Genomic DNA, 15,890 nt, shown 5'->3' with positions numbered 1-15,890 from the left:
TGTCTGGACTTCTGATAGCAGGATTACGCAATTTGATCGGTCACTTTATTTTCTGCCGGTCTGATGGCAACCTCTAGTCAGGGGATGAGAGTTATTACATACAGTACTGTTCAAGTCAACAAGACCAGCTAACCACGGCCCTTTAGGAGGTGAGTTTGCGGGTTGAGGTATTGGTAGCTTTGAACGGAGGTTTAACTAATGCAAGTCATCACAACGCACACCTGACTGGCAGTTTTGTCGAAGCTTTGGAAAATGATTGACGGACTAAAAGGCAACGAGCAAGCCTAGGCAGGTTATTTTTAGTTAGTCGGTCACCAAGGTTGGAGAATATTTTCTCTACACAAAGCATTTACTGGTGGATCGGGGGTGGATGGAGTAATTTTTTTCTTTTTTTGCTTTTCTTTTTTTTTTAAAAAAAAACGATGGTCTGATAACTAAATCCGTACGGAGTAGTTGACCCATAGTTATCGAGGCAAATGCCAAATATAAACTTATAACAAAACATCTTACGGGAAATGTATGCATATCATGGAGGAACTTTTCAGTTTGGAAACTCGATTCCTGTCATTGGGCCATCAAAACTGCTGTCTTAACTACGGAATACGGTATCCATCTGCGCAAACTCTCAGAGCTGAAGACGGGAAATGCTCTTTGACGATTGGCTGGCTGGGACCGATTTGTTTCTGAGCAGAGGTCGATTTCCCTTCTGCGGCACAGATCTAGATGTAGTCTCAAATGCCAATTGGCGGTCTAGGCGCACAGACCTGAACCGGGATCATCAGTTAGGCTCGCATCCTGTTGTCCGGAAGACAGGAACTGAGTATGGTACCACCGCTCCTCCGCAGAATATTAGGGCGGAACGGCGCCGTCTCGCCTGGCTTTGGCATCTACCACTGCTGGAATTTAGGGCCATTCCAATCAATTTATTGAACATATTTACATGAAAACTGAACAAATGAAATTATTGCGTTCGCAAGTTCCAAACAAAAAAAAGGGTGATCCAGCTAATCTACACACGATCCTAGGGAATGATGAACAACACCAACCCACTGCCACCAATGCTAATGCAAACTTTTTTCCGCTTGTCTACACCATCACTTGACTGCAGCTGGCTTATTCCTCCTTGCCCTCAGCTTCCTTCGCAGCCTCAGCCTCGTTCTTCCACTCAATCGATCTTAAAGCCTGGACCTTATCGGCAACGCCGTGCTTCGAGGCATAGTGGGACGCCAGTTGCTCACGTCCGATAAGACTGGCAACAATGCTGGCACCAACAACGAAGGTGAGAACAAAGCGGTACATGTGGTACCAGGATGGGGTCCATCCCTTGACAGCCGCACGAGCGTCGTTATAGTACAGGAAGGTGAAGGCGAGGAACTGAGTGATCAACGCATATTCAGCTGGGAACAGCAGAGTTGGCCAGGCGACAGCTGGAGCAATGACTCCGTAAGCGTAACGTCTGTAGCCAACCTTGCCGCCATATCCAGCCCACTCCAGACCCCAGTGGATAGCACCGAGGAACGAAAGGATCTATCACTACTGTTAGCCGGGGGCAACTACTTGAAACGAGGCAGAAAGCAGGCAACATACCACAGCGCCATAGCCAACCTGGATTGGCTCCATGACGTTCATGAGGAGCTCAGCGGTCTCTCCCGAGATATATTTGCCGCTGCCGGTGGTCAATGCGTTGTTCATCTCCCAGGCAAGGTAGATGGTGTTGAGGGAAGTGACCACATATGGGGTAACACCGGCCAAACCGAGATAGAGAGCTTCCTTTGGGACATCCTGGAGACTGAATGTGTCCTTGATGACTTTCTAGATTGCAGCACAGATGAACGATTTGTTAACGAGCCCAGGTACGTCTAATTTAATTTATCGACTTGGGCATCATGGGGCTAATTACCACGTCATTCTTCACGCCAGCCATCATGTCGACGTCTGGGTCCTCAACAAGCTCGGTGCCTGCCTTCTTTTCTGCGGTAGAAGCATATCGAACCAAGGCGGTGGTTACCGGCTTTCGGGTAGCGAGGGCCAAGGTGGTGGGACGGACGAAAGGCGATTGGCGAGCAGAGGCTGTGAACTGCGACTTGAAGATGGTATTCGTTAAGATAGAGCGGGTTATAGAGGCATTGACCGTAGACGGAGCCGCTCGGAGGATGGAGCGGGCAGCGGTTGCTCGGTAAAACATGGTGGGCTGGATTGTGCGAGAACGTGATCGGAAGGGATGGGGGACTCAATTGGGTGCAAAAATGTCACAGTCCACCCAGCTGACTGCGACTACTAGCAAAGACAACTTTTGGGAGAGGGGAGGGGAGATTCTTGGGCACACCGGCGGCGTTCTCGAGCAGGATCAGGGCGGTCGGTCGTCAGCAGAGGTGGTCAACAAATCGACTTGCAGGCAAATCTTGCGTGCAAACCACTGCTTATGTCAGCACTCTAGTTGGAGCTTATGTAACTAGACACATGCTTGTGATTGGCTGGGGGGCGCTCAGTCGCAACCCAATCCTAGATCGCGACATCACGTTTCCTTTTGTTTTCTGGCTCAGACAAAGGCTTCATTGGCTCTGAGCAGTGTCTTTGATTGGGATCCGGGGCTCAGGCGACGGCCTTTTGGGTGCAGCACTGCATTCCACAGTTCCCCATTGTCGCTGTTTGGGCTTGAGCATTCTGCTTGTTGTGAGCCCCTTCTAGTTCTAAATCCTGTTGCTTCTTGTTAAGCTTTTATTCCGTGGAAAAGGTTTATCTTGAGAATGCGACTAGAGTGGCTTTTATCGGAAGTAGACTGCATTGACTGGCAATGTGGTGTGCTTTGTTGAAAATGATGATTGGGCTTTTGAGCCAGCCTGGTGGTAATGTGCTCAAATATGCGCGGGAAAATGCCTGCTCTGTGTGGACTTGTTGTTGACAAATGCCCTGAACACGAGTTTCCCGTTACAAGGAACTCAAGTTCTCGCTCGCTCCGGAACCCCCCTGGCCTCCCCCCCTCTTGGCTGCAAGATTGTCTTCACCAGAGGGAGTTGATCCTGTCAAGGATGGTCGTTACACATGTGTCGTTTTATTTAAAGGCGTTAGACAACCCAGGTTTTGGAGATCTCCTGCCATTCATTTACATCTCAGAGAATCCTGTTCTCTCGCACAACAGTCAGCGGTAGACCCGACTGTTTTTTTTTTAAGTGCAGGCAGGTCCCCCGAGGCTTTCCTCCAGGAAGATATGTCCTTCTCACGCAGCGTCAGTGATGGACGCGATCCAGACGAGGAATCCGGTCGCAGGCACAGTGTCTCAATACAGAAACAGGACGCACGAGAGGGGCAGGGCTCCCACGATGAAACTGCCGCACCTGATCCCTCAGCGGCCTCCCTAGGTTCAAGGAAAGCATTAGTTGCCTACCTGATCCTGTGCTTCTCCGTGGGTGATCCCTTTTCTACAGTGGCTTGACCCCGTCCATGATGCTGATGGGCTATTCCAGACTGGTCCAACGAGCTCCATGGTCTACAACTATGTTTCTGCCGCCATTCAGTCTGCTGCCAATCTGGTTGGCCACCAACCTGGATCAGACAAACCGTGTGCCCGACGGGGAAGTAGCATTACGTGCCTGGTTAGGTTTGGGGCTGGTGAAATCGATTATCTTAGTTACCTGTACGGTTTGTCATCGCTACTTAAAGGATCTGAGATATGCTAACTTAAGCAGATTGTACCTTCGGGCGATTGGTCGGGCAATGGAAGGTATCCTCACAATTTTCACTGCAGGAATGGCGGATTACTCCTGTAAGAGAGGCCCAAGAAAAGAAAAAGTATACTAGATCCTATCAAGTATTGACTCGCACACATGCAGATTATCGGAAGGCCATGATGATTGGGGCGATCATTCTCTTTGGCGGTTTGGCTCTACCCTTTGCCGCTTTAACCAAGTCAACTTATCCCTACCTGGTGGCACTTTCTGTGCTATATTGCTGCCTTACAACTATCCAGGGAGTTTACGCCGTCATCGAGTCATCTTACATTCCTATTTTTATGCGCTCTGCCGGCTGGTTCCGCTCGTCGCCTGTGGTGTCGGTCACAACACCAGCGGAACGTAGTTCTGTGGAGAAACAGACATGGACAAAGGGAGTCACCGTCAGTGTCCTCGCCTTGGTGTCTGGCAACGTTGGCAGTCTTGTTGCACTCATTATTGGTGTGATCCTTGTGTATACCAGAGGGTCATATGTCCAAGTCGGTTATCACAATTATCTACTTGCTATCACAATTGCTGGTTCCCTTACTAGTATGTTACACGTTATAGATCATCAGATTCTGTGAATGTCATTCTAACGAGAAATTAGTTGTCTTTGCACTCATCGGCAATTGGCTCCTACCGTCAATCCCAGGGCAACCGAAGCCGAAAGGAGAAAATGTTTTCCACCTTATGATTAAAGGATGGGTGAGCATGTTTTCTTCCGTGCGTCGGTATCCGGAAGCATTCAAGCTCTGCATCGGCTGGGTTCTTTGGAATACCGCTTATAGCAACTACAACAGCCTGATCCAGGCACTCTTTCTCGAGGTCACAGGAATTAGCAATGGTTCGGGCGTGTACCAAGTCTGGAGCTTTACCGCCGTTCTTTGCGCTAGCTTGGGAAGTCTAAGCTTCCTTTTTATCTTCCCCCGCGTGAAGATTCCGGTAAAGAGGTGGGCTTATGTCTTCTTATCTGTCAACTTTCTCTGTCTCCTCTGGGGCTGCATCGGGATCAACCCTAATGTTCCTATTGGGTTCAAGAACCAGCCTGAATTCTGGGTGGAACAAGTCCTCTTCCTAAGTACGAGTAGTGCCCTACGCTCGTACAACCGAGCTGTATATTCGTCTCTCATTCCAAAGGGATCAGAGGCGCAATTCTTTGGTCTTGAGATAACGTTGGATCTTGCAATCGGATGGATTAACCCCCTGGTGCAGGGTGTTATTCAAAATAGGACACATAATCTGCGGTTCCCAATGCTGCCGAATATCTTCCTCATGGTAATAGCGATATTTCTATATTTTAAGGTGGATATTGACAAAGGGATTGAGGATGCCAAGGTTCCGTTGAGGGGATAGTTTTCTCGTCTTGTTAACTGAGCGCCTGAGGACAGTTTTTAGAATGGTCAGTTGCATTGCGCATTGTGTATTTCGCCCCAAAATTGGTATTGGAATGCCCTCCAAGTGAGCTAGACATACTAACTAGATGCTCCTATTACTACTCCGTACTCCAAAGTACTCTTTAATTTTTACTCCACCCTTCGTACCAATCTTGATTTACCTGACTGTAACTTTAATCAAACAAATATGCACTGTTGTGCTTTTCACTCCTTTCAAAATCACACCCCGTCCGATAATCCCTCATGCTCCCGCCCAAATCCTCAAGCGGAGATGGTTCATTTATACACACATATATTATCGACTATTACCACGCACACTCCGACCAAGCTTCGACCAATGACCCAATGGCAACAACATCATCTGCCGGTTTACCAGTCAACGGGGGGTGCGAATACCGGGCTGACTTCCAACCTGGGGCCGCCGCCGCAATTTACGTCACCAAGCTCAACATCCTCTGGGGTAGAAAGCTCCTCGCACAGGCAATGTCTGCCCAACATTCATTCAGCTTAATTCAATAAAGCATGTTGTTGTTCCACTTAAGCCATCACTTATAATTGCCATCACCATTCCGAAATTAATAAAACTGGGCTTCTTTAATACGAATTGCAGTAGGTGTTGCATGTTGCTTTGTGTGCGCCCTGGATCGATAGGGAAGACATGGTGGTATGGTAGGTAAATGGAGATAGGCCTGCACTTGTGTCATTGATTCTCTTCCCCCTGCAGCAATTGCCTTTTGACATCTGAGATCGCTAAAACTAACTGTCGCCGCCCTGTAGAAACTCCTACTTCAACTGCGGATTCAAACATTGCCCCACGGTTCTATCTCTTGAAACTAAAGATTTCGACAGATTTCGATCGTACCTTGCCTGCAGAATTCCCGATTGACCAGATGATTCCTGTCCCTTGACTAGTCTAAATATTTCAAGATGTTGGAAGGCCTCGTTGCGAACCTGCTCAACAGGTTCCTGGGCATGTACGTTAAGAATTTCGATGCGGGGCAGCTTAACGTTGGCATCTGGTCCGGAGATGTGAAATTACGAAACCTCGAGCTACGCCGCGAGGCCTTGGACCAACTCCACCTCCCTCTGAACGTCGTCGAAGGCCACCTTGGCGAACTTACCCTATCCATTCCTTGGTCCAATTTAAGAGGGAAGCCTGTGAAGATTGAGATCGAAGATGTTTTTCTACTGGCGGCGCCGAAGGAGGACTCCAGCTACGACCCAGAGGAGGAGAAAAGACGAGAACACGAGATAAAGATGGAGAAGCTGGAGAGCGCTGAGCTTCTTAGGGATCAGCACTCAGAAAGCATGAGCAAAGAGGAACAAATGAAAAACCAGAGTTTCATGCAGAGTTTGGTGACAGCTATTATTGATAACATCCAGGTGGTCATTAAGAACGTACACTTTCGCTACGAAGACTCTATAGCTGTGCCTGGACATCCCTTTGCCTTGGGCCTTACTCTCAAAGAGCTCAGCGCAGTGAGCACTGATTCCGAATGGAGACCTACCTTTATCCAGTCAACCTCTGAAACAAGCCATAAACTGGCTGTTTTGGGTGCTTTGGCTGTCTACTGGAATACGGATGCGGAGTTATTTAGCTCTGGAAGTAGCGGCGGCGGTGAATCACATACTGTGTCTCACGAAGAGTTAGTCGAGAAATTCCGCCAGGCAATCGACTCCCGCGATAATGGCCAGTATATATTGAAACCAGTTAGCGGGAAGGCAGGACTCGAATTGGATAAGACTTTAAGTACCGATCGGCCAAGGGCGAAGGCGAGATTGATATTTGATGAACTTGGTTTTGTCTTAGACGATTACCAATATCGTGATGCGTTAATGCTTGTTGACCTCTTTCACTATTTCATTCGCCATCGAGAATACAAAAGACTTCAGCCGAAATGTCGCCCGACGGAGGACCCTCGTGCATGGTTCAGATTCGCAGGGAATGCCGTCCTTACCAAAATCCATGAGAGAAACAGGCGGTGGACATGGGAGTATATCAAAGAGCGAAGGGATGACCGTATACGATACATCGAATTGTTTAAGAAACAGAAAAGGAATATAGCTCTTTCTACGGAGGAAGAGGCTGATTTAAAACGATTGGAAGAAAAGTCAACATATGAGGATCTGAAGTTCTGGCGTTCTCTGGGAAGGCATCAGCTCAGAAAAGAGAATATTATCGCTCCGAAACAGCCGAAGCCTCAGTCATGGTCCGAATGGATCTGGGGCTCTAAGAAGGAAGAAACTGAGGATGAAAACGCGATGACTGAAGAACAGCGAAAAGAGCTATATGATGCGATTGACTGGGACGAGAAACGTGCGATCAGTCAATCCATCGATGTCCCTCGGGAGTCTGTGAAACTCTTAATCGAGTCTAGCCTCAGGGCCGGTAGCTTTACTTTGAATCGAAACCGCAATGGGAAAACTGATGAGGTCCTGAAGCTGGTCTTTGATAATTTTAAGGCCAAGGCATTACAGAGGCATGATTCCTTCCTCGCACAAATCAACCTCGGGGGTTTACGATTATTCGATAGCACCACTGAGGGTACTCTTTTCCCCCAGATAATTGGAGTAAAGGATGCTGCTGCTCATGGTGAGGCCGACTCCCCTGATCTTGAAAGTCTTGGGTCCGTAGCGGAAGCGGAAGAGATCGAAGATAGCCTGTTCTACTTACAATTCGAAACAAATCCCCTTGACGGATCTGCAGACTCCGCTCTCACAATGAAGCTCAAGAGCATTGAAGTTATTTATAATCCTCGGGTACTAGTTGAAGTTGTGAATTTCTTCCGTCCCCCTGAGCGCCACATGGAGTCGATTGGTGCGCTTCTGGAAACTGCTGGAGCGACGGTCGAGGAAATTCGTCAACAAACTCGAGCAGGCCTGGAATTTGCACTAGAAGAGCACAAAACCATCAACGCTCAGCTTGATATTCAAGCGCCAGTAATCATTATTCCTGAGAGCATTACAGCCGAAAGCTCTACTTGCTTGATTCTCGACGCCGGTAACGTTTGTGTCCGGAGCGAACTTGTCGACAAGGAGACAATTAAAATGGTTCAAGGGAAACATGGGGCAGACTACAGTGACCAGGATTACGAGCAGCTTCAAAATCTGATGTACGATAGATTCCTGCTCAAACTCCATTCGACTCAGGTATTGATCGGCCCTGGGATCGAAACGACTAAATCGCAGCTCGTTCCTGGCGCCGAGTCACGAAACTTTCACATCATGGATAGGATCAACATCGATTTTGTGCTTGAACTATGCATTGTGCCCAAGTCGACGGACCTTACCAGAACCCGTCTTTCAGGTCGATTGCCAGAGCTGCATGCCTCGATGTCAGACACGAAGTATAAGCACCTAATGAAGTTAATTGATATCGCAATTCCACATTTCGATGATGACAGCGAGGCGGATAGCAGTGATGAAAAGATTAAGACCATTTCTGAGGTTCCGGATACACGGGTCAGGTCGTCTTCAGTGCAGCTGACAAGCAAAGAAGTTCCGATCGTGGAGCAAGATTCCGAATCAGATGTTGATGATACGGGAGACAAGACGGTTCAGAAACCAGCGAAACGACCGGTTAATAATCACCAGCGTATGTTCGAGTTCAAATTTACCGTGGATCGACTCAGGGGCTCTCTTTATCGATCCGATCTTAGAGACGAGACGAAAGATACGCTGTTAGTTGAGCTAGTAGCTGAACACTTTCAATTGGATTATTACCTTCGGCCTTATGATATGGTGGCGGAGATCGTGCTGAAGTCCCTTGTTGTGGACGACCATATCGAGCAGGATGCACCGCCCGAGTTCAAGCAGATCATATCCTCGAAAGGATTCAATGCCACAGAAGGAAAAGATTTGTTCCAGCTTAAGTTTATACGAGTCAACCCGCAATCTCCAGAGTTCTTGAAGGTTTATGAAGGCACTGAAATGAACCTAGACCTTTCTATTTCCACAATCAACCTGATTGTGACCAGAAAGACTCTCTTGACACTGCTTGACTTTATATTAATAACATTTACGAACCCAGAGCAACGAAATCAGGCTCCGATCTCTGACCAAAAAGCAATAGAACGAAGCGAAGGAGGTGCTCGGGTAGAACCTGGTCCAGGCAGAATACGAATTAATTCTCGATTGGAGAGTATAGCCCTGATATTTAATGAAGATGGCGTCCGCCTTGCAACATTGAGTTTGAATACGGCTGATGTTGGAATATTTGTTGCTGGTGAATCTCTCACCGTCAAAGGTAGAATGGGCAGCCTTACCATGTTCAACGACATCGGTGAAACCACCACCCGTCTTTTGAGTATAGAAGGCGATGACTTTGCCGATTTCCGCTATCAAACGTTCGATCCTAATCAAGCAGATTATCCTGGCTATAGCTCTGAGGTGATGCTCCGATCGGGCTCCATCAAAATCAATTTCATCGAGGAGCCCTATCGAAGGATAATTAATTTCCTCGTGAAGTTTGGAAAGATGCAAGCCATTTTCAATGCTGCCCGCCAGGCTGCAGCAAATCAAGCGAGTCAAATACAAGAGACTGCGTCGTTGATGCGTTTCGATATTGTTGTGATGACACCTATTCTGGTGTTCCCGCGGATTACCGAAAATGATCGTCCTAGAGACTTCGTCACAGCACATTTAGGGGAAATATATGCCAACAACAAATTCGAGAAACTGACTGAAGGAGATGCATCAGCCAACCTCAACTGTGTTTCTGCGGGTATCAGACACATCCGCCTAACTTCTAATTTCTATTACTCAGATGAACACTCTGAGGAACTGGAGATGATCGAGAAAGTTGATCTAGACTTCAATATTCAATATTTGGTTCATCAGGCGAATATCTCTCGCCCAGATATAAAGGTCGAAGGCTTAATGTCGCCTATTAATTTGAGGATATCCCAGATGCAACTGAAACTCCTGACTGAGCTCTCAAGGACTATTCCTGCAGCATTAACCCCAGACCAAGATCAACAAGAGCAAGAAGCAGCGGAGGCGCTTCCGGGCCTCACAGGTGGTGAAGCACAGTCGGATGAGCCTTTGTCTGAATCGAAAGAATCTCAGAGTGTGCCAAACTTGGCCCCGGAAATCAGGCCAGAGCCGGATACCTGGGTACAACTTGATTTTGCGTTCAAAGTGGATACTCTTGGCCTAGAATTGATACTGGCTAAAGAGAACGAGCCTGTAGGTTCACTCGACGATGCCAGCCTTTCAAAATTCTTCCTCAGCAATACCAATGTCAAGCTTCAGATGTTGAGCGACGGATCTCTTGAGACCGAATTGTTAATCCACTCGTTTAACGTGCGGGATAGTCGCAAGAACGAGACCAATCGGTACCGCAAGATCATGTCCTTGATTAACACAGATGTGCAACAGCAGTTCATGGCCAGCTTGTCAATGACCGGCGGTGCGGAGCGAAAGATCATAGCAATGCTAACCATTGACAGCCCGAGGGTTATCTTTGCTCTGGATTACCTCTTCGCCCTGCAATCGTTCGTCTCTGCAGCTTTTCCACCCGAGTCAGAACCCGTTGATGAACTTTCAGAGTACTCTGACGAAGAAGCCCAGGACGTACTTAGCTCTGACGATGTTGCAGTCAGTGGAAAGGATGTGTTATCGAATACCACTGAAGTTAAAGCGGAGGATACGCCGATACCGATAGCCTTTCGGGTGAATATTGTGGATGCCCAGGCGATCTTGGTCGCAAATCCCACAATCTCGAACTCCGAAGCCATAGTTTTGGGCACGAAACAAGTGCTCTACTCTCAACAAAATGCGTCTACTTTACAAATATCAAAGATTGGAATGTTCCTATGCCGAATGGACAAATTCGAGACGAGTAGACTCAGAATACTTGATGACTTCACGTTGGAACTATCAATGGATATTCGATCGAAAGGACGCGGGTGTACAATGACGAGGATCGATGTTCATGTTGACCCATTGATTCTTCGCCTGTCGCCTCGAGATATCGTTCTTGCCCTCCAGATCATGAACAAAGTTTCTGAGATGAACACTTCACCGTCAACGACTGATAGTAAGGATAAAAAGCCAACATCTAAAGATGCCTCTCATGCTAGGAGGAGATCAAGGGGTCAATCTTTCAGTGCCGGCCAAGTTGCATTATGCCCAAATACTGCACCCAAGCCAGCCGTGCAACAGTCAGCGATCATGAAGAAGGAGGAAATGTCTGTTCAGATTGATGGTGTGCGAGTGATACTCATTGGTGATTTGCATATGCTCCCACTTGTTGACTGGAGGGTAAACCAGTTTAATGTAGATGTTCGCGACTGGTCCGGAAACATGAGTGCGGATACTACATTGGATACCCTTATCAATGTCTACAATTTCTCGAAATCTGCCTGGGAACCGTTGATTGAGCCATGGCAACTAGGATTCCATATGTCAAAGGAGATAGCTCCGGATGTCCTATCAGTTGAAGCATATTCGCACAAAACTATGGAGCTTACTGTGACATCTGCTACTATCGCATTGGTGAACAAAACCCTTCAGTCCGTATCCACTACCGAGGACGTCCTTTCAAAACCAAGGGGGGCAGACGCGCCTTATAGAATTCGCAATCATACCGGATTTGACCTTCAGGTATGGGCAGACCTCGGAAACGGTGAAGAGGGTCCAGCTGCGCTCCTGAGCGATGGTGAAGAGCGGCCCTGGAGATTCGAAGATCCTACCACCATGCGTGAGAGCCTGGCTCCAGAGGGCAGTGTTGGTATGGTTGGAGTTAAATTGGAAGGTAGTGGATTTGACAGCATTAACCGCATTCCTCTCATCCGCGAAGGGGAGACGCTATATAACCTGAAACCGAAGCAAGATAGGGTTTTGCACCGATTACTAGTGGAAATCAGTCTTGGATCTGACTACGTTAAATATATAACCTTCCGGTCTCCACTTCTGGTCGAAAACAAGACACAAATACCTCTAGAAATTGGCGTATTCAGTCCGGAAGAAGGACATCTGTTGAAGATAGAAAAGATCCTTCCTGGAGATAGTCGACCAGCTCCTATTGGTGCGGCATATATGCGTTCACTTCTCGTTCGACCAGATCAGGGCTTTGGCTACGACTGGTCAACAGAAAGCCTGTTTTGGAGGGATCTTTTGAAACTTCCTACGAAATCTCTCAAGTGCAACAGCGAGAGTGGGCAGCAAGCCCCTCCATTCTATTTTAGGATGCATGCCACGTTTGACAAGAATGATCCGATTCACAATGTATACCCTTATATGCGCATTCGACTTTCGGCCCCGCTTGAAATCCAGAATCTCCTTCCATACGACTTCAAGTATCGCATATACGACAGGAATACACGTAAAGATTGGACAAACTTCCTTCGGAAGGGAGGAACTAGTCCTGTCCACGTGGTTGAGCTGTCTCACCTACTGCTTCTCAGTATAGACATGGAAGATACGGAATTCCGGCAATGCGAATTCGCAATTATAAATGGAACTCCTCAGGATGATTTCCGTAAGGAGCACACTCTGTCCATCCAAGACGACAAAGGAGTTGAACTCAAACTGGGGCTCCATTACTTTGCAATTCCAGATAGCGGCGGGTCGTTCAAAGTATCCGTTTATAGCCCTTATCTTATTCTAAATAGGACGGGTTTGGATATAAACATCCAGAGCAAGAGTATGTTCCAATCTACCAGGACATCAGCGGGCCGTGCAATTAGAACGGACTCATCTAGCGGTGTTCGAAAAGCCGTTCCGTATATGTACTCATATGCTACGAATGACCGCAAAAATCGATCCATTATCAAAGTTGAAGGCTCATCGTGGAGCAAGCCTCAAAGTTTAGAGGCGATTGGAAGTACCTTTGAAGTACTGTTCCCCTCCGCAAGCGGCAAAACGGAATATCATGCTGGAGTGTCTGTCGAAGAAGGCACCGGCAAATATAAAATCACGAAGGTTGTGACAATCGCTCCCCGCTTCATTCTTAACAACAAGCTAGGCGAAGATCTTGTTGCTCGCGAGCCGGGGTCCTCCAATGTTCTTAGGTTAAAGTCTGGCGACCTTGTTCCGCTGCATTTCCTTCGGCAAAATGCCGAGAAGCAGTTGTGTCTGTGTTTCCCTGGTGTGAACAACCAATGGGCGTCTCCGTTTAATATCTCCGATCTGGGAACTGTATATGTGAAGCTTGCCAAGGCAAGCCAACGCCAGAGGCTCCTGAGGATAGAGATTCTCATGGAGGCAGCGACGATATTTTTGCATATAAGTATGGAGACTCGGCATTGGCCATTTTCAATGCGTAATGAGAGTGACTGTGAATTCCTATTTTATCAAGCTGTAAGTCCCGATTCCCTGATTTTGAGTGGAGCCACTCTACTAACGGCGTGTAGAACCCAAATGTGGCGGAAGACGAAGAAGACCGAAGTAGTGGTTGGAGGCCCATTCGTTATCGGCTTCCCCCACGAAGCATTATGCCATATGCTTGGGACTATCCAGCTTCTAAGAATAAAACACTGGTCCTCGTTTGCCGCGGAAAGGAAAGATATATCAAGCTTACTGAGATTGGTAACTTGATACCCATGAGAGTTCCACCGTCCCAAGAGGACGTCCAGCCGAAGATCATCGACCTGCGAATCGAAGCTGAAGGTCCAGCACAGATACTTGTGCTGTCAAATTACAGACCATCCAGGAGTATTTACCGTCAACAAAAGCCAACAGCTTCGCAAAGCAGCATCTCCACGGGATTCGAAGTCAAGCATGTTAATACAGATGTCACTTTTAAGGCTCAGCTACGATTAAGCGGAATAGGAATTTCATTAATCAACAAAAAGCTTAAGGAGCTCGTCTATGTCACATTCCGCGATATCGAAGTTAACTTCAGTGAATCGAAGCTTTATCAAACTGTTGGCACTACAATCAAATGGATTCAAATTGATAATCAGCTTTACGGTGGCATATTCCCGATTCTACTTTATCCAAGTGTCGTTCCGAAAACCGGGAGAGAAATGGAGGCCCATCCAATTTTCAACGCGAGAATTACTCGTGTAAAGGATGATTCTTATGGAGTGCTTTATATCAAGTATGCCTCCGTCCTCTTACAGCAGATGACTTTGGAACTCGATGAAGACTTCATCTTTGCCATGCTTGATTTTGTGAAGGTCCAGGATACACTATTGATGGACGACCACCAAACGCAGTTCGGTGAGGAACTCGGGTTTCCAGAGCCTAAAGGAGAAGACCAAGGCACGGGTGTCTACTTCGAATTACTCCACATACAACCAATGCAGTTAGATCTGTCATTCGTGCGTACCGAGCGTGTCAATGTGGAAGACACAGTCGAGTCTTCCAACCCGTTAATGTTCTTTGTCAACGTGATGACTATGTCCATCGGCAATGTTAACGATGCTCCAGTTCGATTAAATGCGCTGATCCTGGAGAATGCCAGGATATCTCTCCCTACCCTCGTGACAAATATCACCAATCATTATACTCAAGACTTCCTGAGACAAGTACATATTGTACTGGGTTCCGCCGATTTCTTGGGTAACCCTGTTGGTTTGTTCAATACAGTTAGCTCTGGCGTTGCAGATATATTCTACGAACCATACCAGGGACTAGTAGCTGATCGACCAAATGAGCTTGGCCTAGGCATCGCTAAGGGTGCTACGTCGTTTGTTAAGAAGTCTGTATTTGGGCTATCTGACAGTCTTACCAAGTTCACTGGAAGCGTTTCAAAAGGTCTTGCCGCTGCAACGTTGGATAAGGAGTTCCAGGATCAAAGGCGAATGTCAAAAGCTCGAAACAGGCCCAAACATGCCCTTTATGGTATTACGGCTGGTGGAAGTGCATTCGCTTCGAGCATGGCTAGTGGTATTGGAGGCTTAGCCCGCCATCCACTAGAAGGTGCTGAGAAAGAAGGATTCCCTGGCTTTATGAAAGGTGTTGCAAAAGGAGTGTGGGGTCTGGCAACGAAGCCAGCAATTGGCGCATTTGACCTCGCTTCCAGTACGTTATCTCGATGTTCACTTATTCCCATTTCCCACTAACGTTAATTTGTAGATCTCGCTGAAGGTGTTCGAAACACGACCACCGTCTTCGACCCTGAAGGCCTGGATCGTGTCCGTCTTACTCGATTCATTGCCATGGATGGCATTGTCCGGCCATATTCTCAGCGAGAAGCTCTTGGGCAATTCTGGCTCAAAACTACGGATGACGGCAAATACTTCAACGAAGATTACATTGCACACCTGGAATTCACTGGAAAGGATATGCTGGTTCTGCTAACCTACAACCGCATCATGCTCGTCAGGTCGAAGAAATTAGCGACTGAATGGGACATCAAGTTAACCGACATCCAGAAAATTTCGAAAGAAAGAACGGGAATGAGCATTACCTTGAAGGGTGGAGCTAACGGTCCCTTTATACCTGTACAGGAAGAGAGTTCAAGGAATTGGCTGTATAAACAAATCGCCATTGGTAAGTATATCTCTGTTACGAGAAACGGACTTTTACTAATTGGTGATTTTCAGCTGTCAATGCTTTTAATGAAAAATATCTTGCAAAAGGTTAAATTCCTGATGCCTCACAGTTCCATATGCAATCCAAAAAATTGGATGCATAACCCAAGAAGGTTATTTTCGTTCTACATGTTAATGCTAATATATTTATGAGCGTTGTGAAAATATTTTCCATTATATCCCGGTCTCTCAGAGAGTCGAGACGAATTGGGTATTCTATGTTATGGGAATCCCTTTGCTTTTTCTATTGCGTATTGTTTACTTTGTAGCTACATAAGTAGCCGGTTTTGGTTGGTTCAATT

General features: G+C 47.1%; 3 protein-coding genes across 3 annotated transcripts; 2 read left to right on the top strand and 1 right to left on the bottom strand.

Annotated features, from left to right (window-relative positions):
* Positions 1-908: 908 nt before the first annotated feature.
* On the bottom strand, positions 909-2,352 carry CIMG_01583 (uncharacterized protein). The gene is made up of 3 exons (XM_001247811.2): positions 1,901-2,352; positions 1,588-1,812; positions 909-1,527 (listed from the first exon to the last, which is right to left on the bottom strand). Exons 1-3 carry the CDS (start codon positions 2,183-2,185, stop codon positions 1,114-1,116), a joined length of 924 nt encoding a protein of 307 aa, XP_001247812.1. The 5' UTR covers positions 2,186-2,352; the 3' UTR covers positions 909-1,113.
* A 711-nt stretch (positions 2,353-3,063) lies between these two features.
* Positions 3,064-5,293, top strand: CIMG_01584 (uncharacterized protein). Its single transcript, XM_001247812.2, has 5 exons — positions 3,064-3,403; positions 3,465-3,634; positions 3,687-3,763; positions 3,831-4,259; positions 4,318-5,293. Exons 1-5 carry the CDS (start codon positions 3,209-3,211, stop codon positions 5,061-5,063), a joined length of 1,617 nt encoding a protein of 538 aa, XP_001247813.1. The 5' UTR covers positions 3,064-3,208; the 3' UTR covers positions 5,064-5,293.
* A 303-nt stretch (positions 5,294-5,596) lies between these two features.
* On the top strand, positions 5,597-15,771 carry CIMG_01585 (vacuolar protein sorting-associated protein vps13). The gene is made up of 4 exons (XM_001247813.2): positions 5,597-13,408; positions 13,462-15,076; positions 15,131-15,547; positions 15,601-15,771. Exons 1-4 carry the CDS (start codon positions 6,032-6,034, stop codon positions 15,639-15,641), a joined length of 9,450 nt encoding a protein of 3,149 aa, XP_001247814.1. The 5' UTR covers positions 5,597-6,031; the 3' UTR covers positions 15,642-15,771.
* Positions 15,772-15,890: the final 119 nt, after the last annotated feature.

The sequence above is a fragment of the Coccidioides immitis genome (genome assembly GCF_000149335.2).
Source record: "Coccidioides immitis RS genomic scaffold supercont3.1, whole genome shotgun sequence".
Lineage (NCBI taxonomy): Eukaryota > Fungi > Ascomycota > Eurotiomycetes > Onygenales > Onygenaceae > Coccidioides > Coccidioides immitis.
This window is presented reverse-complemented; position numbering and strand designations above follow the sequence as displayed.